Source organism: Macaca mulatta, chromosome 10 (assembly GCF_049350105.2).
Source record: "Macaca mulatta isolate MMU2019108-1 chromosome 10, T2T-MMU8v2.0, whole genome shotgun sequence".
NCBI classification, from domain to species: Eukaryota; Metazoa; Chordata; class Mammalia; order Primates; family Cercopithecidae; genus Macaca; species Macaca mulatta.
This window is the reverse complement of record NC_133415.1, coordinates 60,492,337-60,518,033: the sequence shown is the minus strand read 5'-3', so window position 1 is coordinate 60,518,033 and position 25,697 is coordinate 60,492,337. Positions and strand designations below refer to the sequence as shown.

The window sequence follows — 25,697 nt, the reverse complement described above, 5'->3', positions numbered from 1 at the left end:
AGAGGGCAGAAGCACCCTGGAGTGCAGACCCCAGCAGACACTTGACCATGCACAGAGGCATGAACTGAGCGTGCTGGGGACAGAGAACAGCCAAGGGGCAGCCGGCAGTCAGTTCAAGTCCTCACGAAGGAGGGCAATACCACCTGTGGGCCGGGACCGTCGGCTCGAGGGCCAGCAGCCAGGAATGTGGTGAAGAACTTGGATCTGAAGTGGGCCCATGGTGTAGCTGTGGTGTGCTTGCCAGAGTGGCCTCCAAGCCCACCCTGGAAGGTGATCCAGAGACCATAGAGCAGAAAGGCTTCCTTGTCAGAGTGAGCTGCTGGAAGCCCACCAGTGTCAGGTCAGTGTAAAATAAGGAGCGGGAAGAGGGTGGAACAGGTCAATGTGCTTAAAACACAGAGAAATGGGGTGACGGTGAGGAGACCATCTGCCTGGTCCTAGGTCCTCCGTGTTCACATCCCCCATCTCTCTCAGTCGCATCAGCTCCCCAGTAATGGTAGGGTGGGGGTGCCACAGTGGACACTTGGGCAAGAGTCCTAGAGATGGAAGGTGCTTGTCAGTCACACACACTGGTTTATGAACAGATGCAGGCAGGGCTGCCCCAGCCAGCTGATGAACCTCCTGCATAGCTGAGGACTTGATTTGCATTTCTAGGGGAGAGCTTGTAGGGTACCAGAATGATGTCACCAGAGGGTGGCCAGATTAAAACCTTATGAATCTTCTGGCTGTGTGTATGTCATTTATATTTAGTGCCTGATAGATATCAGGTGTCTCTTAGTTTTGTCAACACGTTCTGTGTTCAACTTAGATATACACTGCCTCCACATATATTTCATTAACACAACTTACGATTTCTGCCTACGTGTGTCTCTATTTGCCCACTCTCTATACACATTTTAACCGGTTTGCCTGTCTTACAAACTACATGCTCATTTATATTCTATAGTAGAATTGGATATCCTCAAAAGCAAATGTACATTCCAAGCTGTTATCTACATGTGTGTATCTCTTAGATTGAGATAGGTTACAAGGAAGGGCAGGCCCTGAGTTAAAGAGTGGATGCTTCCATCAAGTATGCTTAGGTGCTCTCTTGACCTCTTGATGAGCCTCATTTTCCTCCTATATAAAGGGGTTACTCACTAAACAGCCCCATGGGGGATGGCAGTGATTACATAAGGCACACAAAGTGCCTATGGAATGCTCTCAACCCTGGTTTTCATGGAGGCTCCATTTCATAGGCATGGTTGATTAACTGGTCATTGGTGATTAACACAATCTTTTGCCTCTCTTTCCTCCCTGGGGTGGAGGGTGGGGCTGAAAGGTCCAACCCACTAACCACACTGCAACCAGCCTCCATCCTGAGACTATCTGGGATCCCACCAGGATTCACCTCATTAGCATACACTCAGGTGTGGTTAAAAAGGGCATGTTAGAAATAACCAAGATGCTGCTATCACATCTCAACCACTCAGGCAATTGTAAGGGTTTTAGGTGCTTCCTGCTAAAAACCTGGGGTGAAGACCAAATGTATATTTCTAATTCTACTACAATATCACCACTGTGTTAACAGAAGTTCCTTCCTTTTAATCAGCAGTGCCAAGAGAAGCTGGGGTGCCAGTGTCTGTGCATCTTCAGAGGCAGCAGGGGCCAGCGTGCCACATCTGGCCCCAGTCCTGAAAGGATAGATGGTGCTTGGCCTGTGACCCTTGGCTGAGGCACAATGGTCAGGCTCTGCCAGGCCCTGCTGCTGGTAGTGGCCACTATGGCCCTTGCATCCAGAGGAGTCCAAGCCTGGAGCTCAACGAAGGTGGTGAGGACATTCCAAGATATCCCTCAAAACTACGTCTATGTGCAGCAGGCACTCTGGTTCGCCATGAAGGAGTATAACAAGGCCAGCAGAGACAAGTTCAGCTTTAGGGCGCTGAAAGTTCTGAAGAGCCAGGAGCAGGTGGGTGGGGTGCTTGCTCCTTGCCCTTTCACTCCCTGCCCTCAGTGTCAACAAACAGAGTCAAACTCTAAAATATTTAAAAGGGTTTCTTCTGAGCCAAGCCTGAGTGACCAAGGCCTGTGATACAGCCCCAGAAGGTCCTGAGTACATGTGCCCAAGGTGGTTTATAGCTTAATATTGTACATTTTAGGGGGATAGAAGTTATAGGCATACATCATTCAATAGACATAGGTGTAAGTTGGTTTGGTTTAGAAAGGCAGGACAACTCGAAGTGGGGGCTTCCAGGTCATAGATGGATTCAAAGATTTTCTGATGGTCGATTGGTTGAAAGAGTTAAGTTGTTACCTTAAGACCTGGAATCAGCCCAGCGTGGTGGCTCACACCTGTAATCCCAGCGCTTTGGGAGGCTGAGGGGGGTGGATCATCTGAGGTCGAAGTTCAAGATCAACCAGAACGACATGGAGAAACCCCGTCTCTACTAAAAAAAAATACAAAATTAGCTGGGTGTGGAGGTGCATGCCTGTAATCCAAGCTACTTTGGTGGCTGAGGCAGGAAAATTGCTTGAACCAGGGAGGCGGAGGTTGTGGTGAGCCAAGATCATGCCATTGCACTCCAGCCTGGGCAACAAGAGCAAGACTCCATCTCAAACAAACAAACAAACAACAACAAAAAAACCCAACCTAGAATCAATAGAAGGCAATGTCTGGGTTAAGATCAGGGGTTGTGGAGACCAAAGTTAATAATCATGCAGATGAAGCCTCCAGGTGGCAGGCTTCAGAGAGAATAGATGGTAAATGTCTCTTATCAGGCCTTTAAAAGTGCCAAACTTTTAGTTAATTCTCTCCTGGATTAGGAAAAGACCTGGAACAGGAAGAGGATTCTCTACAGAATGCAGATTTACCCCCGTAAGAGCTGGTTTTGCAGGGCCATTTCAAAATTCATCAAAGAAATATATTTTGGGGTTAAATGCTTCTTTCAGGACCTGTATGTGTCTTGGGATGCTATAGTAGAGTCAAGTTGGAATTTGGTATCTTATTGCTACAAATAATCTGTTCTGTCAGTCCGAAGACCTCTGTTTTAATGTTAAAGCTGATCAGTTGTTTCTGAATTTCAAAGGGAGGAGGGTATAATGAGGCGTGTCTGACCCCGCTTCCCGTCATGGCCTGAACTAGTGTTTCAGTTTTACTTTGGAATGCCCTTGACTGAGAGGGGGTCCATTCAGTCACTTGAGAGGTCTTAGAATTTTGGTTTTGGTTTACATCAGTCTGAACAGAGCCCATTATCTGCAGATGGCTACTGAAACTAGGAATGGAAGACACAACTGAGAGATGCCTTTAGCCACAATATATTTATTTTATTTTAGGAGTTTTTGAAGGAAAACAAATTATATTTAATTATTTGTTATACTGGGATGGAGATGAAACATAAAATATCCATTAAAATCACTTAAAAGTGGTTATAGTCACATCAAAAAGCAGAGATAAGAGCCCAGAAGGCAGCTTAAAGGGAGCAAGTTTGGACCATTTGTGCATCATCAATGTGGGCCGTGGCAAGGATGGGTTACAACACATTGAGTGAGTGCAGCTGATGCTGGGAAAGGAGCCTGGACAGAAGGGAGGCTCCTCTTTACAGGAAAATGCCAACTCAAAAATGTAAAAGAAATGGCCTAACTAGAAAACTATGCCACCTTCTAGTTGTATCTTCTCACCACCACCACGGTCATAACTATTTCAGGCAAAGATCATCTATGAATCCTACAACCACTGGATGAGAGTGTTTGGTGTGAACCATTGCAGGGATTGCTTATTAGTTACCAGGGGAAAAGACACCCTTCTAATCAGGAAATTTGATAAACACCTTTCTTACCAAATGCTCACCACCAACACTGAGACAAATTGGCATCACATACTTCCTGACACAATGTGCACAGAGGGGATGCCAGCACCTGTATATGGTATTCTTGCCCAGAATGCATACTTTGAATGTAATCAGAGGAGAAATTAGACAAATCCATAATTCAGTACATTCTATAAGACCACTTAAAATACCAATATCATGAGAAATGGGGGAAAATGCTAGAAAACTGTTCCCCAACAAAGGAGACCTACGAAGCATGACAACTAAATGCAGAAGGTGGTCCTGTATTATCTCGGTATCAACTAGAGAGAGCTTCAGTCTGGTTTATGAATTTGAAAAGGAGAGCATTGTTTCTCTAAAGGGTTGCAGCCTGCAGGGTGACCATTCTGACAGGCTGGGAATTCTGACAGAAGCTGGAAAGAGGCACTTTGAGGGAAGAAGCGTAAGACAGGAATCTGTGCTGAATGAGCTGGCTAAGTATACATATTTAATAAGGTATAGGAGGAGTCATGAATATTTATTAAAGAAAAATGTATGCATGCACAGTTGAGCTTCATGCCTCTTCATGGGTTGCATCTTAAAAAACTGATGATATTAGCATGATCCAAAGGTGGATTTTCAGTCCTCTGATGGCAAAAGCTGAAGCAGAGTCACAAAAACCCTCACTGTGCATCCTTCACACGTCAGCCAAAACCAGTCCAGAGGTGGTGGTTAGTTTTCAGGAAGGGATGCCTTGTGAAGCTGGTGAGCTCTCACATGAAAATGCAAAGAGGGGGGCCGGGCGCGGTGGCTCACGCCTGTAATCCCAGCACTTTGGGAGGCCGAGGCGGGCGGATCACAAGGTCAGGAGATCGAGACCATCCTGGCTAACACTGTGAAACCCCGTCTCTATTAAAAATGCAAAAAAATTAGCCGGGCGAGGCGGCGGGCGCCTGTAGTCCCAGCTACTCGGGAGGCTGAGGCAGGAGAATGGCGTGAACCCGGGAGGCGGAGCTTGCAGTGAGCCGAGATCGCGCCACTGCACTCCAGCCTGGGCGACTAAGCGAGACTCTGTCTCAAAAAAAAAAAAAAAAAAAAAAAAAAAAAAAGAAAATGCAAAGAGGGAAGAGGGTGTCTGGTCTTGGCCTCAGGTGATTGACTAATGGCCATAAAAGAATTAGTCGTTTATTTCTTGTTTTCCAGTGTTGGTTTCTGCTTACTCCTTAAGAAAGGATACAAATTAAAGGTTAGTGAGGAGAGGACACACTGAGGTATGTCTGACCTCCCATCCCATTATGGCCGGGAATTCAGTTTTTAAGGTTTCTCTGGGGTCCCCTTGGCCTAGAGGGGGTCTATTCAGTCCATTGGAGTTTAGGGTTTTATGTTTATTTCTCAATAAAAGAAAAGAAAAAAATTATAAAGGATATTATTGGGACAATTGATGAGATTTTAGTCTGGGTTATATAATAGAAGAGAGCCTTGTACCTGCGTTAAATTTCCTGAGAGAAGTTATTGTCCTGTGGCTTGGCAGGCGCCCAAGACAGGACAGGGTGGAACACCATGAAGGCCCAGGAATGAGATCAGTCTTCCGGAGTCCGGGGGGTGAGAGGGTGGCAGAGGTGGAAGGTGACACTGAGCTTGGGTCATGGAGGTGCTGACATGAAGCACCATGCAGAGATGCCTCTCCGTGCTCCTCCTCCTCCTCCTCGAGCTCATCTCTGCTGCCTTCCCTTTGACTTTTCATGTTCATATCTCCAGGCTGCCAGGCCACCTGCCCTACTTTCCTGTTTTCTTATCTGATCAGGAGAGAAGGTTCACTGGGAGGCTGCATCCCCCATAGTGCTGGGACATGAGGCCCCTTATGCATCTTGCCATGCTCTGTGGGACCTTGGCTCCCTCTGGTTCTTTCTGTAGGTCTGGTTATGTTGCTTGTGTTGCTTGAGTAGAGGACACCTGTGACCAGAAATGTGCCACGAATGAGCGAAATTAAAACCTTAGAACACAGGCAGCCTGCAGCCTCTCAGGCATGTTTAACAGCTGTTCTCAGTGAGTTCCCACCCCCTCCAGAACTATTCCACTTTCTTGGATTTCTCCATGTCTAAGCTTCCCTACTTACATCAGTAAAATAGTGTTTTTGCTTTATAGGCAGGTGTTTAATAGTAACAGTAAACCGAATACTGGGATATCTAAAAAATTATATACCATTTTGTATTGTTTCTTGCTTTTTTTTTTTTCCGTGAATGAACGTTTTATTTTTCAGTTCGCTGTGAGCTTTGGAATGCAGGCAATAATTCAAAACAGTCAGGTAGAAACAGATTCAGTAAGAGACTACAACACAAGTATTTAAAATTCCTTGACCTTACAGCTACATACTGCTGGAAAAAGAGCACAGAAAAATATTTTTTTTATGTACCATCCCCCAAACAACACACCATAAAAGCAAAAAGAAAAATTCTTGGTGACAATTCAGTTTAAACTTAATAATATATACATAGGCTTTATGGAAAGAAAACAGCCATAGCTTATTGGGAGATTTAAGTTAAAAATACACCGATTTGGGCCAGGCGCAGTGGCTCAAGCCTATAATCCCAGCACTTTGGGAGGCTGAGGCGGGCTGATCACGAGGTCAGGAGATCGAGACCATCTTGGCTAACACGGTGAAACCCCGTCTCTACTCAAAATACAAAAAATTAGCCAGGCGTGGTGGTGGGCGCCTGTAGTCCCAGCTACTCGGGAGGCTGAGGCAGGAGAATGGCGTGAATCCAGAAGGTGGAGCTTACAGTGAGCCGAGATCGCACCACTGCCCTACAGCCTGGGCAACACAGTGAGACTCCGTCTCAAAAAACAAACAAACAAACAAACAAAAAAACACAAAAATACGCCGATTTGTGTCAGGGATTAGTGAAGTGTAGCCTGCTGCAGGCTTTTAAACAGAGTAGTTACAGAAACAGCTTGGCCTGCAAAGCCTAAAATCTTTACCAACTTTCCTTTAGGGAAAAGTTTATAGATGCTGCTCTTTTATTTTCTTTTGGACATTTGAAGCAATTTTATTAATTATTTCTTGACACATTAAATGTTTCTATTTATTTTTAAGGTATACACCATGATGTTTTGCTCTATACATTGTGAAATGACTACCAAAATCAGGCTAATTGACATACCCGTAACCTTACATAGTTACTTTTTTGTTTGTGTGTGTTAGGAATACTGAAAATCTACTCTAAGAGCAAGTTTCAAGCATACGATACACTGTTAATAACTGATGTCATCATGCTAGACTATCTGTTGGTAGACTGAGTTCTGCTACAGTGTTTGTGCAACGTGAGTGCTGGTGCAAGGAGCATCCCATCCCCAGCAGCCTGGAGCCACACAGCAATGAGAGAATTCTAGTTTACTTGGCACCAGGGCTGGTTGCTTTCTGCAGGTGCACTCAGGTCTCATAGCTCACTAAGCTAGAACTACCTTCTTCTACTTTACAGGGGAGGAAACAGTCACAAAAAGGTTTAGTAACTCGCCCAGAGCCACACAGCTAGTAAGTAGAAGAGTCAAGATTTAAAGCCAGGCTGAGCCAGGTGTGGTGGCTCACACCTGTAATCTCAGACTTTGAGAGGCTGAGGTGAGAGGATTGCCTGAGCCTGAGATCAGCTTGGTCAGCATGGCGAACTTCGTCTGTACATTTAAAAAAAAAAAAAGAAAAAGAAAATTAGCTGGGTGTGGTGGTGCCTGCCTATAGTCCCAGATACTCCAGAGGCTGAGGCTGGAGGATTGCTTGAGCCCAGGAGTTCGAGGGTGCAGTGAGCTGTAGTTGTGCCACTGCATTCCAGCCTGAGCAATAGAGCTACACCCTGTCTCAAAAAAATAAAAGAAAATAAATAAAAGTAAACTCAGGCTGCTATGCTCTTCTTCATCAGCACCTGCCTCTGAACAATGCCCAATGGAGCGAAGGTGGGGGAAAAAGTGTAGCCACAGGGGAGCGGAGGGGAGGGGTCTTCAGATGGCCAGGAGTCAGACGGGCCTGTCTGTGTAAAGACTGAGGGGCTCCTCAGCAGCCAGGACTCCACCTGCCTACTATTTCCTGAGCAAGTGTGGGTCAAGATAGGATTAGTGGTTGCTTTGGTAGCTGACGAGTATGAATTAGAGCTGTAAGTATTTTTTTTTTTTTTTTTTTTTTTTGAGACGGAGTCTCACTCTATGGCACAATCTCCGCTCACTGGAAGCTCCACCTCCCAGGTTCATGTCATTCTCCTGCCTCAGCCTCCCAAGTAGCTGGGACTACAGGTGCCCACCACCATGCCCGGCTAATTTTTTTGTGTTTTTTTAGTAGAGATGGGGTTTCCCTGTGTTAGCCAGGGTGGTCTTGATCTCCTGACCTCGTAGTCCACCCGTCTCAGCCTCCCAAAGTGCTGGGATTACAAGTATGAGCCACTGCTTCCAGCCTAGAGCTGTTAGTTTTTTACTGTAATTTCAACTCATGACATACGACTCAAATATACGGCAGTGATTTGCAATTAGGAGTGGCTTTTGCTCCTTAGGGGTGTTTCGGCAATGCGTGGAGGGACTTTTTTGTTGTTATGACTAGAGGTGGCTGCTCCTGACATCTAGTGAGTGTAGTCTCAGGATTCTACCAACCATCCTGCAATGCACATGGCAGCCTCCAAACAAAGAGGGATCCAGCTCAAAATATCAATAGCGCTGAGGTTAAGAAACTTGATATACAGTCACCAAAAAGTTTGAAGAGTACAGTTGGAAGTTTTTTTTAAAAAAAATGAAAGCAAACCCTCAATTTCTTGCATTTCCAGTCTGGCTTGTCCTTCTTGAGGGCACCACTAAGAGCAGCATGCTCTATCCTTCTTGATGTTTTCTATGTACTTACATATGTGTCTGAATTATTTAAAAGTATACTTTATAGTCATAAAATCATGCTTTCTATGCTATTCTCTACTTTTTTGGCCACTTGAAACATGTCTTGAAAAAGCTACATAAACACACTTAGATCCACCTCGTCGTCACATTTCATGAGATGATGTGCCATAAATTTTTTTTGCCCATTTCCTAATGGACCATGAGTTTTGTTGATAGGAAAAGTGAAACAATGAATATTCCTTTTTATGTGTTGCTATGATATTGTGAGGTTAAAATCAGGTGTCAACTTGACTGGATTGAAGGATGCCGGCATGGCCGGTTAAGTCTTGTTTCCGGGTGTGTCTGTGAGGGTGCTGCCAGAGGAGATGGATGTTTGAGTTGGTGGACTGGGAGAGGAAAACCCACCCTCCGTGTGCGTGGGCACCATCCAATCTGCTGCCAGTGAGGCTAGGACAATGCAGGCCAGGTGGGAGACAAGGATGGCTTTGCTTGCTGAGGCTTCTGGCTCTTTTCTTCCTGCATTGGATGTTTGTTTCTCCTGTCCTTGGACATCTGACTCCAGGTTCTTCAGCCTGTGGACTCTGGGACTTGCACCAGTGGGTCCCTGGGGCCTCTTGGGCCTTTGGCTGCACTGCCAGCTTCCCTGGTTTTGAGGCTTTTGGACTTGGACTGAGCCACTACTGGCTTCTCTCTTTCCCTGCTTGCAGACAGCCTGCTATGGGATTTTTGCCTCGTAATCGTGTCAACAAATTCTCCCTAATAAACTCCTTCTATATACAAATTTATTCCATTAGTTCTGTCCCTCTGGAGAACCCTGACTAATACCGATAGTATCTTGAATTTGAATTCATTGGTTAAAGAGTACATTTGCAAAATAATGGCAAATTGCCTCTTAAAAGGGCTAAATTACGTTAGATTTTTGGCAATACTGCAGGTCTGAGTACCTCTTGCTTCTCATTTTCTCCAGCTGCGGTCTCATTTTGTCTTTCAGATGTTTGCCAGTCTGATGGAGGCAAAAATAACATTTTTTAAATTCCCCTATAGAGTGAGCAATTGTCTTTCATTGAATTTATCTGCAATATATGTTTACTTCTAAGAATTGTTTCTCTTTTTCTTTTGCATTGCTTGTCTTGCTCTTACAGAATCATAGATGTTCTTTATGTACTATTCATATTAAACTATGGTTCTCGTATGTACTGCCAATATTTTGTGCTTGCCTGTCTGTTGCTTGCAGTTTAATTTTGCTTACAATGTCTTTAAGATTTTTTTTAAAAATTGACATAATAACATTTGTTTTTTCTTCTCATATGTTGTTTGGAGTTTATATCTTGCTTAAGAAGTCCTTTTCCATTTTTGAGTACAACAGTTACAATTGTTATACATAAAGTTTCAGTGCCGCAAAAGAAATAGCACTCGAATATAAAATTTTCTTTTTTTCCTCTCAGCAAGGCAATTTACTTCTATAGCAGGGTGCATCCTCACAGATGGAGCAACGGTGAGCCCACACCTGGACAAGGGAGGGGAAAAGTTCTTATTCCTGACGCACATGGCCCCTGCTGCCCTGTCATTCCCCTACTGGCTAGGATTAGACTGCACAGGCTAAACTAATTCTGATTGGCTAATTTAAAGAGAGTGACGGGGTGAGTGGTTTGGCGGGAAAAACAGTTATGACAGAGAAGGAAATCGAAATGACTCAGGGTGGAGAATGAGTCAGGGCAGAGCAGGTAATCTGAATGAGTCAGGGTGGAGCAGGTGATCGAAAAAGGTTGCTTTATGAGGAAGTTAAGTTTAAAAGTAGAAGGCAAAGAATTGAACATACTGACATACTGATTCTTTGAAGAGAAATTTAGAACTCGTATCTAACACGGTTCTTCTAAGACATTTATAATTTTAGCTCAGTAATTTATCTTGGAATTATTTTTTATTTATGATGTGGGTACTGGATCTAACTTTAACTTTTTAAAATAGTAAATTTCCCTAACCCTCTCTATAAAAGGCCTCTGTGTTTTGAAAAGCCAGCTCACCATTGACTAAGTATCCAAATATAACTGGGTTTGTTGTAGGATCCTTGATTATTTTATTTGTTCCTGAGTCGGTATTGTAGAGTTGCTATTGAGTAGGAAAAGCCCTTTACATTATTCTTTTAAAAACCTTTTAAAAATAAGAATTCCCATTTATTCCTTAAAACCTTTTCATTGTGAAACCAACACAAAAACAGAAAAGTTCATAACGCATAGATGTCAAGCAGAATGAATCACTTTAAAATGAATGCTTTAAAATGAAATGATTCCCCGTATAGTCTGGAGAGAACTTCTCAGGCTTCGTGGAGTTATGTATGCCACTCTTCCCTGCTCTGCCCTGGAAGAAACCTTTACCATGAACACTGCCTAAGTGTATAGCCCTCACACCACAGCTTTACCTGCTGCTTGAACTTCATAGGTGTGAGATCCCACATACTGTGTTATTTTGGTTTAGCTTGTGTCTTTCAATATTACGTTTGCACGTTTCGTTCATGTTGTGGCAGGTAGCAATAATATACTCCTTTTGTTTTTTTCAAAATCAAGTGTTTTATTTTTTTAAAAAATTATTGTATATATTTAAAGTATACAACATGATATTTTCATATGCCTGTAGGTAATGGAATGGTTACTACTGTCGAGTGAATTAACATATCCATCATTACACATTGTTACCTTTTTATGGGGATCAAGATACCCAAAATCCACACTTTCAGAAAAATCCCAAATACAATACAGTAACCTTGACTTTGTCCTCATGATGTACATTAGAACTCTAGACTTGTTTGACTTACATATCTGCGACTTTTTATCCTTTGACCTATGTCTCTCCATTTCTTCCCTGACCCACTTCCCTTTTTATGTTAAGTAAAAAATCAGACGCAGAAAGAAAAATACTGCATGATCTCATTTATGTGTGGAATCTTAAAGAAAAAAAAGTATGCTCATTCTTACTGCTGTAGAGAATTTCATTATATAAGCACACTACCATGTATTTATCCTGCTATTGTTGATACATATTGGGGTTGTTTTCCATCTTTGACTGTATGAGTAGTGACACTATGCACACACAGGCATACCTCGTGGATACGGTGCCTCGTGGATTCAGTTCTATAATACAATCCATTGCATTGTATTCCATGCAATACACTGAATATCACACTAAAGTGAGTCACACACATAGTTTGGATTCCCAGTGCCAATAAAGTTATGTTTACACTATAGTGGAGTCTATTAAGTGTCCAATAGCCCTAAATCTAAAAATGTGTACCTTAGTTCAAAATACTGTATTGTTAATAATGCAAATGATACCTAAACCTTAGGCCAATTGTAATCTTTTGCCGGTGAAGGATCTTGTCTCGATGTTGGTGGCTGCTGACTGAGCAGGGTAGTGGCTGTTAAAGGTTGAGGAGACTGTGGCAATTTCTTAAAATAAGACAACAGTGAAGTTTGCTACATTGATTGACTTACTCTCATGAAAACTTTCCTGTAGCATGTGATGGTGTTTGATAACATTTTACTCACAGTAGAACTGTTTTTAAAATTGGAGTCAACCCTCTCAAACCTTGCAGCTGCTTTATCAACTCAGTTTGTGTAATATTCTAAATCCTTTGTTGTCATTTCAACAATGTTCACAGCATCTTCACCAGAAACCAATTCCATCTCGAGAAACCATTTTCTTTGCTCATCTCTAAGAAACAACTCCTCATCTATTCACATTTTATTATGAGATGGCAGCAATTCAGTCACATTTTCAGTTCTACTTCTAATTTTAGTCGTCTTGCTATTTCCACCACATCTGCAATTACTTCCTCCACTGAAGTCTTGAGTCCTTCAAAGTCATTCATGATGATTGGATCAAATTCTTCCAAATTTCTGTTAATGTTGATATTTTGAACTCCTCCCATGAATCACGCATGTTCTGAATGGCATGTAGAATGGTGAATCCTTTCCAGGTTTTCAACTTACTTTGCCCAGATCCATCAGAGGAAGTTACCCAGATCCCAGATCCATCAGAAGAAGTTGCCCAGATCCCAGATCCATCAGAGGAAGTTACAGCCTTATGAAATGTTTTCCTTAAATAACAACACTTGAGAGTTGAAATTACTCCTACAGAATGGATGTTGTATTAGCCAACATGGAAACAATATAAATCCTTGTATATTTCCACTAGAGCTATTGGGTGGCCAGGTGCATTATCAATGAGCAGCAATCCTATGAAGGGAATTGTGCATGTGCTTTTTTTTTTTTTTTTTGAGCATTATGTCTCAGTAGTAGGCGTAATATATTCAGTAAACCGTGCTGTAAACAAAAATGCTTTCATCCAAGATTTGATGTTTTCTTATATGTAGAGTAGATTTAGCATAATTCTTAAGTACTTTAGGATTTTCAGAATAGTAAATGAGCATTGGTTTCAACTTAAAGTCACCAGCTGCATTAGCCTCTAACAAGAGGGTTAACCCGTCGTTCGAAGCTTTGAAGACAGACATTGACTTCTCTCTAGCTATGAAAGTACTAGATGGCATCTTCTTCTAACAGAAGGCTGATTGATCTACATTGAAAATCTCTTGTTTGTGTAGCCACCTCCATCAATGATCTTAGCTGTGTCTTCAGGATAACTTGCTATAGCTTCTACATGAGTACTTGCTGCTTTACCTTGTACTTTAATGTTATGGAAATGGCTTCTTTTGTTAAACCTCTTGAACCAGTCTCTGCTAAATTCCAACTTTTCTTCTGCAGCTTCCTCACCTCCCTCAGCCTTCATAGACTTAAAGACAGTTAGGGCCTTGCTCTGGACTAGAGTTTGGCTTAAGGGAATGTTGTGGTTAGTTTGATCTTTCATCCAGACCATTAAAACTTTCTCTATATCACCAATAAGGCTGTTTTGCTGTCTTATCATTTACGTGTTCACTAGAGGAGCATCTTTAATTTTTTTCAAGAACTCTTTCTTTGCATTCATAGTTTTGTTAACTGGTGCAAGAGTTCTAGCTTTCAGCCTATCTTAGATTTCAACATGCCTTCCTCACTAATCTTAATCATTTCTAGCTTTTCATTTAAAGTGAGATATGTGTGACTCTTCTTTTCACATTACAATGAGGCAACAGTAGGGTTGTTAGTTGGCTTTATTTCAGTATTACTGTGTTTCAGGGAATAGGGAGACCTAAGGAGAGGAGATAGATGGGAAATAGCCAGTCTGTGGAGCAGTAGGGACACACCTATTTATAGATTTAAGTTCATTGACTTACATGGTCATGGTTCTTAGTGCTCCAAAACAATTACATGGTAACATCAAAGACTACTGATCACAAATTACCATAACAGATGTAATAATAATGAAAACGTTTGAAATATTTTGACACTTGCCAAAATGTGACACAGAGACAGGAAATGTGCACGTGCATGTTGGAAAAATGGTACCGATAGATGCTTGACTCAAGGTTGCCATAAACCTTCAATTTGTAAAGAACATGATAATTCAAAGTACAATAAAATGAGGTGTACCTGTATTTGTACATGTGTGTGTCTTTGAAGTTAGGTGTACATCCAAAAGTGAAATTGCTCGATCCAAGATTTAAAGGGCTCATGTGAATCGGTCAGGTCAACCAAGTCAATCTCCCTGTTTTAATTCAGCTCTCCCCTAGAGGATAGCCTAATCACAGAAGTAAAATCCATCCCATTCATAGTCCTAGGGATCCCACAGGGCACACACAACAGGGAGCAGGACTCCTGGGGGCATCTTAGAATTCTGCCTACCACACTCCCTTTGTTCAATGCCTAGGAAACTTTTCTAGAATTTCTTAAAAATTTTTTAAATATTTTGTCAGTTGTCTCTGATTCTTCTGGGACCAGTTATTGTGTTTAAACTTGGTCATTCTCTTTAATATGTTCTCTCCCCCAAGTCTTGTAAACCTTGTTTTCTTGTTCATTTTTAAATAAATTGCACTTTTGCCATTGAGCTGTTCTGTTTCCCCAAGAGGCTCTCCTTGAACAGAAGGGCTGCTAGGGGCTTCGTGCAGGTAGAACGCCCTGAGAAGCAGACATTTTGGAGGAATCCGTATTTCAATAAGGTGTGGATACTGAGATTGACAAAGAATAGGATACTTTAGAGAGAATCAATACAAATACACACTAAGCGAGTTCTAGTTCTGGGTCATAGTTTTATTTCCTCAATATCTATGGATTAGGCATGAAGATGCTAGAAGCTCTGCTGTTTCCCAAGCTCTAATAAGCAAACCATTAGCTTCCCCAGGAAAATAATTTTTGGGGGAATCATTTTCTTGCTTTATTTTGGAGACAGTTACCATTACTTTAAAATTAAATACTATGATGAGAGAGAGAGACAGGGATATCAAGATAAGAAACCTTCCAAATCACCCCAAAACTTCTGGACAGAAAACAGTTGAAGAGGGGGAAGACAGAAAGATATTCTTTCCCCTGAGTAGTCAATGACATGTTTATTTACCAGAGATGACAATTGATATTACATATTCTTTAATAATATATTATTTTTACATTATTCATTGACAGGTGACAGATAGTTTGGAGTACTATATTGAGGTCAAAATTGCCCGAACCATTTGCAAGAAAATTTCAGAAGATGAAAACTGTGCTTTTCAAGAGGATCCCAAAATGCAAAAGGTATGTGGCTGAGACAAGGAGAATCCCTTGCCCTGGTAAGATTTGTGTACCACATCATATTCAGTACTGTGGATGACCAGGTTCTAGACACAGAGCATCATTTCTATTATCTGTTACTGATGCCAGCCTTCCCTTCCCGAATGTTATGGGATCGTTGGGGTGTTGCTTTTCTGGCTGGAAACCTCTACGACTGGTGGCACCTTTGCCCAAGTTCTTGTCCTGTTTCTGGGAAGAATGAGGTACACAGACAAGTGGAGGGTGAGCAAGATGAAGAGGAGCTTCATTGAGTGTTAGAACAGCTCAGAGGAAACTCTGTGGTGGGTAGCTCCTCTCTGTAGGCAGTTTGAATATTCAGAGTGTTCAACTCTCAGCAGAGAGGGTAGCTCCTTTCTGCAACTGGTCATCTGGATAGCTCCTCTCTGCAGCTGTTTGTCTGTCCTCTGCTTTATCTGAGTCTGGCGGTGTCTATGGTCTTCAGAGAGGGAAGTGTGTGCTGATTGGTCTATGGTCAGCCATGGGTGGGCCCAGCAATAAGTACAAGTTCCTGCTCTGGTCTGCAGGACTGGCAGTCCAGCCCAGAGGCCTCAGGTCCTCCCCAGCCTGAAGGTGGGGCTTCACCCGGGACCCACCCCCTTCTGCCCAGGAGCCTGTCTGCCTTCCACCACCCTTCATGGCCCAGGCTGTTCATGCCAAGTGGCACCAGCAGGCCAGTGCTGAGCTGTCCTCAGCACCCCCCTCAGCCTCTCTCCTGTGCTCCTTGGTGCCCAAAGACTGGAGGGGGTCAGAGTATTACAGCTGCCCTAAGCCGGCGTGCACCCAACTGGATTGCAACAACTCCGGGTTCCGTCCCAGCCTTGCTCCATGATCAGAGCAGGTGCCAGGAGGGGGAGAGGCCAGTCAGTATAAGCAGGCATCTCCAAGACTGTGGGGAGCAGGAAGAACTTCCCAGGCTCTCAAGAGCAAACAGATGCCCAGGTCTATCCCTGGACTTGGGTAGCTGCAGCTGAACCCAGGGCCTCCTGCCTCCCACAACTCAGAAGCTGCGTGGCTCCTGCTTGTCCCAGAGTCCTGGGCCCACCTTCCTGCTACAGCCGACGTCTTGGCAGTGGCCACTCTCCATGTGCTGCTGCTACCATCACCACCAACACACCAACACACACACACACACACACACACACACACACACACACAGAGTTAGTGACTTAAAGTAAAATAAACTCATTATTTCTCACTATTCTGCAACCTGGGCTGTGTTCTACTGGGGCAGGAATATTCTAGATAGCTGCTTTACTCATGTGTCTGGCACCTCCACTGGGATGGCTGAAACAATGGGGGGCTGGCCAGGCATCCTTCTCATTCTGCTCAGGGACTCCCCATGAGACAAACTTGTAGAGTGATCAGTCATCCTGGTTTGTCGAAGACTGTAGGCTTTCCTGGGATGTAGGCCTTTCAGTACTAAAACCAGGAAAATTTTGTCAAACCAAGATGTATTGGTCATCCTACACTTGGACATTCTCACAACATGGTGCTTCTAAGAGAGTAAACATTCTTAATTAGCTCCTAAGAGGAAGAAACAGAAGCTGCCATCAGACCTGATAGAGAAAAAAGTGATGGCTACCACCTTGGTGCACTGTCAACTCCAGCACCATTCGCTGAGGGGTCCTGGCCCAGTAGCAGGTACAGCATGACCTTCCCCCACTGCAGTCCTTGAAAGAGCTTTCCTCTCCTTCAGGGACTCCACAAGCCTGTGATTGCTTTGAAGTAGGGTTGGAAGCAATGCTTTTTGGCTGATTCTGATACCAGTGGGCTAGGGGAAGTCCCCAAATGCCGGCGGGACCTTGACCCTGGACAGTGTCCAGGCTCTCGATACCTTCATGAGAAGGAATTCAAGGACAAATTTGAAAATAGTGAAAATACATAGATTTATTGCAAAGCAAAAAGAACACACTCAAGATGTGGGGAGTGTGGGTGTGTACCTGACAGAGTCATGTGCAAGAGGGTTTGGTGCTCCTACCTTTGTGGGTTTGTTTAACCCAAAGCTGGAATATTCATGAAAATTCCTGGAAAAAGATGGAGATTTCTTGGACTGGTGTGCCACCCATTTTTACACCAAATATGGGTGTTCCCAGAACTCCACAGTGCTGATGGGTGTGTATTTAGTATGTTAACGAGCACATAATGAAGTCCTAGGTGAAACTTAGGTCAAATCTAGTGCCATGTTGGGTCCAGTCAGTCTTAGCCAGCTTGGTCCACACCCTGGTTTTCAGGGTATCATCGGCCCCTAGCTTCTGCAGCTATTTCAACAATTTCCTTTTGCTAGTCAGGCAAAACTGCTGCCTGGAATGTTCTATTCTCCTGCAACCACCCTGTAGTATTCCTGTCTCAATTCCACTAGTCCAGCCACTGCATGGAAGTCCTACAAGGCTCTGGGACAGTCCCAAGACTCCAGCCCAATGGCCCTGCATGTTCCCCATAGTCTCAGAGGTCCAGGCTGCTGCTATTTTAGGCCAAGATGGGGGACAACCCCAGCCAGGCCAGGGTGTTGTCAGATGGAACTGTCACAAAGGCAAGTTCATCACAGAGGAGCCAGGCTTAATAAAAAAGTTCCCTTACTCTCCTCGTAGTTGATTAGCAGGGATACATTTCAGATTGAAATTTAATATTTTAAAATGTATATAAATATTTTCTAAAAGTATGTTCTCATAAAAATATATGGGATAACAGTGAGGTCATGCCCCTTGGACTCCTGGATAATGCCCCAATTCTGCCCCCTGCCAAGGAGTTTCCACTGGGATCATTTGTGTGGACAGCCTTAAGATAATTTCACTATCAATTTACATAAATGACATAGTGTTTTTTCTCTTTCCCTTTTTATTTAAATAACTGCTGACACACTGTGTGTTTTTTGATGTAACTTCCTCTTTTTCACATTTGTCTTGGTAATCTTCTCATAGAAATTATTTCCAATTTTTTTCTTTCATAAATGAAACTATGTTGAAAAATCTTATATATGCATATTTCTGTGCCCTGTGTATTTTTTCATCTATTTACTAAATACCTAAAGCAAGCACAAGACATGGATAGCTGGAAATAGTGGCAGATAAGTGATTGGCAAAAACTGCTCAGACATAATACCAATTAAAAATATCCTCATATTTAGGCCAGGCGCGGTGGCTCATGCCTGTAATCCCAGCCTCTGGGAGGCCGAGGTGGGTGGATCACGAGGTCAGGAGATCGAGGCCATCCTGGCTAACACGGTGAAACCCCGTCTCTACCGAAAATACAAAAAATTAGCCAGGTGTGGTGGTCGGTGCCTGTAGTCCCAGCTACTCCGGAGCCTGAGGCAGGAGAATGGCGTGAACCCAGGAGGCGGAGTTTGCAGTGAGCTGAGATCGCACCACTGCACTCCAGCCTGGATGACAGAGTGAGACTCCGTCTCAAAAAAAAAAAAAAGAAAAAAAAGAGGATTTTTTTTTTTTTTTTTTTTTTTTGAGACGGAGTCTCGCTCTGTGGCCCAGGCTGGAATGCAGTGGCACAATCTTGGCTCACTACAACCTCTGCTTCCCAGGTTCAAGAGATTCTCCTGCCTCAGCCTCCCAAGTAGCTGAGACTACAATCATGTGCCCCTACTCCCAGCTAATTTTTGTATTTTTAGTAGAGACAGTGTTTCAGCCTGTTGACCAGGCTGGTCTTGAACTCCTGACCTCAGGTGTTCAGGAGTGCTGAATTACACTTGGCCTCCCAAAGTGCTGGGATTACAGGCGTGAGCCACCACGCCTGGCCAAAATCCTCATCTTTTAATGAAGAGCAGACAGCTTAGCAGAATGCCAAGTGCAAGCAGGTGGCTAAATCTAGAGAGTGAATTCTTATAAAAGATTAGAAGTAATTTTAAATTAAGTAATATTTCAAAAATTCAAGAAAGTACTAAGAATGATATATCAAATGCCTATCCACCTACCACACAAATTTTACAAATATTATCATTTTATTACATTAATTTTCACTATTTTTAAAAATTTATTTTTATTTATTTTAAAAAATAAATTGTATTGGATATATTTAAAATATATCACATGGTATTATGTCATTCATATAGATAGTAAAACGGTTACCATAGTGAAGTAAAATAACATAATCTCACATAATTATGCATTGTTTTTGTGACACGAACAACTATATCTAGTCATCTAAAAGAAGTTCCAAATATAGTGTAATTTAATTAACTCATGATGTACATTAAACTTCATCCTATATCTGCTAATTTGTAGCTTCTAGCCTACATCTCCCAACCCCCCACAGCCTGCTCTGTGGGTAACCATTACTTTATTCTCTCTCTGTATATTTGACTCTTTTTTTTTTTTAGATTCTACATATAAGTGTGATCATGCCATATATTTCTTTCTGTGTCTGGCTTGTTTCACTTAGTACAGCCTCCTCCAGTTTCATCCTTGTGGCCAATGACATGATCCCCTTCTTCTTTAAGGCTGGATAATATTTCATTGTGTGTGTGTACTGCATCTTCTTTATCCATCCATCAGTTGATGGGCACTTACATTGTTTCCACATGCTAGGTATTGTGAATAATGTTGCAATGAACACGAGAGTGCAGCTATCTTTATGAAGTAACGATTTTATTTCCAGAGGGATTGCTAAGTCATATGGTAGTTCTATTTTTAATTTCTTTAGGAACCTCCATACTGTTTTTCATAATGACTGTGCCAGTTTACATTCCCAGAAACAGTGTACAAGGGCTCTTTTCTCTCCACACCCTCACCAACATTCGTTATCTCTTGACTTTTAGGTAATAGCCATCCTAAAGGGTATTACTATTTTTTTTAAAAAGTAAAATGCTACACATCTATTATGCTCCCCCTTAAAGATAACCGCTCTTCTATCATTGGTGGGTAACATTTCTACCTATGTTTAAAAACTTTTGCCTATGTAAAAGAATTTTGTATGCTTTTCAAAATTTACATAAATTTTGGAACTTTCTGTTTTGTTTTGTTTTTTTATTTATAGGACTTGCTTTTTAATATCCTTCTTTTTGGAGCAATAAGGCAGCTCCTGTTGGGGCCACAGCCTTAGGTGGACGAACACAGCCAACCTGCTGTGACTCCCTGACCTCACTCTACTCCTGCTTCCCACTTTTCTGATTTTATTTCCCCTTGGCCAAACTCAACTGGAAGCCAGAGGGGCCCACTGACACAGTCCATGGTGGTCATAGAGCAAGGGTGCCCATTGGCATGGTCCAGAGAGGTCAGAGGATAAGGGTGTCCATTGAAGCAACCCACAGAGGTCAGAGGTCAAAAGTGCTCATTGGAGCAGCCCATGGAAATCAGAGGGTAAGGATGCCCATTGGTGTAGTCCATGGAGGTCAGAGGGTAAGGGTGCCCATTGGTGTAGTCCATGGAGGTCAAAGGGTAAGGGTGCCCACTAGAGCAGCCCATGGAGGTCAGAAGGTAAGGGTGCCCACTGGAATTTCCCATGAAAGTCAGAGGGCAAGAGTGCCCACTGGAGCAGCCCATGGTGGTCAGAGGGTAAGGGGCCCACTGGTGTAGTCCATTTAGGTCATAGGGTAAAGTTGCCTATTGGAGTGGCTCATGGAGGTCAAAGGGTAAGGGTGCCCAATGGAGCTGCCCATGGAGATCAGAGGGTAAGTGTGCCTATTGGAGCTGCCTATGGAGGTCAGAGGGTAAGGGTATCCACTGGAGCCGCCCATGGAGGTCAGAGGGCAAGTGTGCCCATTGGAGCAGCCCATGGAAGTCAGAGGGCAAGGGTGCCCACTAAAGCAGCTCATGGAGGTCAGTCTTCCAAGACAAGCCAGGTAGAGACAGGAGGAGTGCAGACCTCGGGGGACAAAAGGAGAAAATTTAACACAGTGGCAAGGGTGGAGATGTGAGAGCCATATGAGTCCATTATTAGTCTATTGAGATACCTCGAATGAGAGATAATGTTGATTAGATTGGGGAGGTGCTCAGATTCTGGGTCTATGAAAGTTTGTTTAGAATTTGCTGATTGATTAGCCATGGAGTGTGAGAGGAGGAAAATCAGGATGGCTTCGGGTTTAAGAGGTTGGGAGGTGGTTTACTGTCTTTGCTTTCTCTTATGATTGCATCCTCTATCTTGAGTACATGGCACTCAATAAACTTTTATCCACTTGCCCACATCTATTTACCATGTAGAGATTTTTATCTGTCTCTGCCCTTGCATGGGATCCTTTCCTGTTTCATAAAGCTCCTATAGATTGGACCCTATCTGTTTTGTTGGTTTATTTATAGGTATTTAGAAAGGAAGAAAGTGCGGGTATCTGGGATCCTTGGAAAATAAATTTTAAAACAATATGATTTTAAATAGTTACTGGCCTGATTCAGTCAATGTAAAAAATTTGGAAATTTTAAAAAATACTAAGCTTTTTAAAATCAACTATAAATACCCTTATCCAAATCTTACCACTGTAAATATATTGATATATATTTTAGTTTAAAAATATTTTATGTTTATATTTTTTGTAGCTGAGACCATAATGAATGCTGTTTCATGATCTAGATTTTCATTTAATAATAAAACCTAAGCATTTCTAAAACTGTAAAATTAGAACATCATGTAATGAAACTATTTGATATTATTTTATGATGCTTCTATGTATTATTTAGCCAATTCTTGAGAATTGATTAAGATTTTCCCTAATTTTTAGCTACTATGGACAGTGCTATAATTAATAGTATTATTTCTATGTGTGTGTATGTCTGATTATTGTTTCCTTATAGGCAAGGTTCTCAGAAATTGAATTACTAATCCAATATTTTTTCACCTCTTAAAAATTTTAATATATATTGCTAAAATATCCTCTAGGGTTGAGCTTGATAATTGGGTTATTCAGGTCCTCTGTTTCCTGATTGTTTTCTCTCTACCTTGGCTGGTCCAGAAGTTAAGCAATTACTTAGTCAACTCTCTGGCAAACCTGATGCCCACTCTTTCTCTTTGCACCACTGGCACACACAGGCTCCCCCATCCCTGGATCCCCCTCCGGCCCTGGTGTAGGAGCCTGGACTCAGTTCTGCAAGGCGCTGTCTGGGTTGCTGGTGGCGTGTCCTATTTTCTCCCCCAAACTGTTCCTACACCTTTATATCTTACACAACTTCTTCTCTACTTGATGCTGTCATTCAAGTTTACACTGACTTCATGGAAGTATTCTTACTTTATATTTTTATTATAAATGAAGATTTTAGGAGAGAGAGGAGGGAAACAGTGTTCTCGTTCCCAGGCAGGGAGCCAAAAACCCACATATTCTGCAGGACTCTGGGATGAGAGCTACTTGTTTCCTTCCAGTCCTACAGCTGCAAGCTTTCATCCTTGGTTGCTGGCAAATTTTTATTTCCCCAAGGGGTGCAGGACCTGGTACTATTCTTACAATGTTGCATTCCCTGGGTAGGGCTCTGTGCAGCCTGGGGTCTCTGTGGGCTACAGGGAGTCCATGTGGATGGATGAGAGTCAGGGCTAGAGTTGGGGATTTTCCAATAATAACCTGTCCTTGGGCTCTGACCCTTGCCCTCCTGGAGTGAATGAAGCCACACCCATGATGGCTCAGATCACAACAGGTGAACCGATGAGGACTTGTTTGGTGAGGGGGCTGGATCCTCTGTTGTCTGACGAGGCATGGCTGACTCAGACAGATTAGCCCTGCTGATTCTAACTCCTGCCTGGAAATAGGAACTTCTGCTTTTGTTTTTTTTTAAATAGAAGCTGAGTATTCTTTTTGTCTCTTTCAGGTGGTTTTTTGTACTTTTATTGTCGCATCTAAACCATGGAAATTTGAACTCACCATGCTGAAGAAACAATGCAAAGATATGTAGTTATCTTCTAGCGTGTTTTGCACACTCATTTCCATTTTAAAGAAGAAGCAAAGACACTTGCAAGAACTAGAACAACACAGTTAACCCATTGACTTCATTTGTTTGGGCTTTTTGCATTTTTGTGTGTTCTTCATGGGCTGGTGTTGAAAATCCATGATGTGTTTTGACAGCATTGCACAGCCTATTCCAGCTGCATACTTCACCTACTAGCTGGGATAATCTGCTACCAATAAATGGAAGCAGTTTCTACACCTCACCCAACTCTGAGTACAAATTACTTTTCATGGACAAATCTTTCTAGATAACCAGAAGACCCAGTCCTCAATTGCTTCAAGCATGCTGGCACTTTCTGTAAGGCTCTGAGAGTCTGGCTGCCTTGAGAGTTTCTGTCCATGGATTTCTATAGAAATCTCCCTTCCCAGGACTTTTTGGAAGATGCAGCCTGTTAGCTTAGAAACAGCTAGTTTTAACCAGATCCAACCAGAAAGACAGTTTGGCCATTTAGAGATTTTCATTGGTTTTGAATTGAAGCAGAAAAGTTAATGACGCAGGGAGAGAAGACTGCATTCGTGTGTGTGTGTGTGTGTGTGTGTGTGTGTGTGTGTATGCATGCGTGTGCATGTCGGTGCATCAGTGTGTGCTCACAGTTAGATGTATCAGTTACTTAATGCTGCATGACAAATCACCTGGTCACTTAACGGCTCAAGCAATTTATTTATATGTCTCATGGTGTCTGTGAGTCAAGCATCTCTGGGTGGCCTGACTGGGCAGCTCTGGTTGTCACGTCTCATTGAGTTACACTCTGATATTGGCTGTGTTGCCATTATTTGAAGGTTTGCTGGACTCTGGAGAATCCCTTCCAAAGTAGCTCACTCCCATGGCTGCAGGTTGATAATAGCTATTGAATGAGGTATCTGTTCTCCACGTGGCTTCTCCGCAAGACTGTATGTGAGCTTGGTATTTCGGTTGACTTGCTCCAGACACAGTGTTCCCAGAGACCAAGATGGAAGCCACTGTATTGTTTGTAAACTAGACTCAACCCAGAACAGCCCTGGCTCAGTGTGGACTATTCAAGGACATAAAGATAGGAGATTAGGGTCACTGGAGGCTATCCAGGAGACCGGCCACTACAGTGTGTACACGTGTGTGCATGTGTGTGCATGCATGTGTATGAGGAATGGACTGAAGTGCTAAAGGGGGATACCATGACCGTAAAGAAGCACTTTCTGAAATCCTGATGCTTAGACGGCAGCACCAATGTGAAGGTTGGGGCCAGGAGACAATATTGTGTAATAGCCAGTAATAATACAGGGTCAGGTTCTAACTTAGACATATGAGAGAGGGATGGTGAAGCTCAGAGGCCACCTGCATGACAGCTCTCCACGAGGGCTCTTCTCTGACAGGGCTGACTGCAACCTTCTGAGCCTCTCTGCCTGAAGGCTTTCTCTGCCAATGAAGGGCAGGCTGGAGTGCCAGTGGGTAATACCCCTGAGAGGAGCCCTCAGCCAGTGATAGAAGTTGGAGGATAAACATCCTGGCCTTTTGTCCCCTGGGATATAACACCAAGTTGTGTCTACCCAATCACTGAGGAGTGCCCTGCAAGACTGAGCCCTAGCTATCCATATTGCTAATCTCACTATCCGTGCTGCTTCTGCCCCTTACCATTTCCACTTTTCAGTTGCCTTTCTGGAATTATTTCTAAATAAGCCACTTGTACTTGAATTTTTTGTCTCAAAGTCAGCTTCTGGAGGAGCCAACCTGATAGTGGAACCCAGATCTATGGTAAGTGGCACCCTGAGACTCCCAGGGGCTTGCCTGGCTGAGATCAGACATCAGGACACCCTTCACCTTGACAGTGGAAAAACCGAATTCTGCCAAAATATTTAAAGAGGTTTATTCTGAGCCATATGAGTGCCTGAGAAGGAAACACAGTCTCAAGAGGTCCTGAGAAAGTGTGCCTGCGGCAGTCTGGTTATAGGTTGGTTTGAAACATGTTGTGGAGGAGGTTCCAAGATGGCCGAATAGGAACAGCTCCAGTCTGCAGCTCCCAGCGTGAGCTATGCAGAAGACTGGTGATTTCTGCATTTCCAACTGAGGTACCAGGTTCATCTCACTGGGGTTTGTCAGACTTTGGTTGCAGTCCATGGAGCAGGGTGGGGCATCACCCCACCCAGGAAGCACAAAGGGACGGGGAATTCCCTTTCCTAGCAAAGGGAAGCTGTGACAGATGGTACCTGGAAAATTGGGACACTCCCCCACTAATACTGCGCTTTTCCAAGGGCCTTACCAAAGGGCACACCAGGAGATTATATCCCACGCCTGACTCAGAGGGTCCCATGCCCACGAGCCTCCCTCACTACTAACACAGCAGTCTGAGATCCAACTGCAAGGTGGCAGTGAGGCTGGGGAAGGGGTATCTGCCATTGCTGAGGCTTGAGTAGGTAAACAAAGGGGCTGGGAATCTCAAACTGGGTGGAGCCCACCGCAATTCAAGGAGGCCTGCCTGCCTCTGTAGCCTCCACCTCTGGGGGCAGGGCATA

The 25,697-nt window shown here is 43.2% G+C and overlaps 1 protein-coding gene across 1 annotated transcript; it reads left to right on the top strand.

Annotated features, from left to right (window-relative positions):
- On the top strand, positions 1-23,418 carry LOC703291 (cystatin-13-like). The gene is made up of 4 exons (XM_001097069.5): positions 1-340; positions 1,592-1,948; positions 15,194-15,304; positions 23,074-23,418. Exons 2-4 carry the CDS (start codon positions 1,721-1,723, stop codon positions 23,155-23,157), a joined length of 423 nt encoding a protein of 140 aa, XP_001097069.1. The 5' UTR covers positions 1-340; positions 1,592-1,720; the 3' UTR covers positions 23,158-23,418.
- The last annotated feature ends 2,279 nt before the right edge of the window (positions 23,419-25,697 follow it).

What these genes read in the sequence shown, in the direction of transcription:
- LOC703291 (XM_001097069.5), top strand. Translation starts at nt 1,721, where the DNA reads ATGGTCAGGCTCTGCCAGGCCCTGCTGCTGGTAGTGGCCACTATGGCC. An exon ending in TTCTGAAGAGCCAGGAGCAG is followed by an intron (nt 1,949 to 15,193) that starts GTGGGTGGGGTG and finishes ATTCATTGACAG; the next exon opens with GTGACAGATAGTTTGGAGTA. An exon ending in AGGATCCCAAAATGCAAAAG is followed by an intron (nt 15,305 to 23,073) that starts GTATGTGGCTGA and finishes TGTCTCTTTCAG; the next exon opens with GTGGTTTTTTGTACTTTTAT.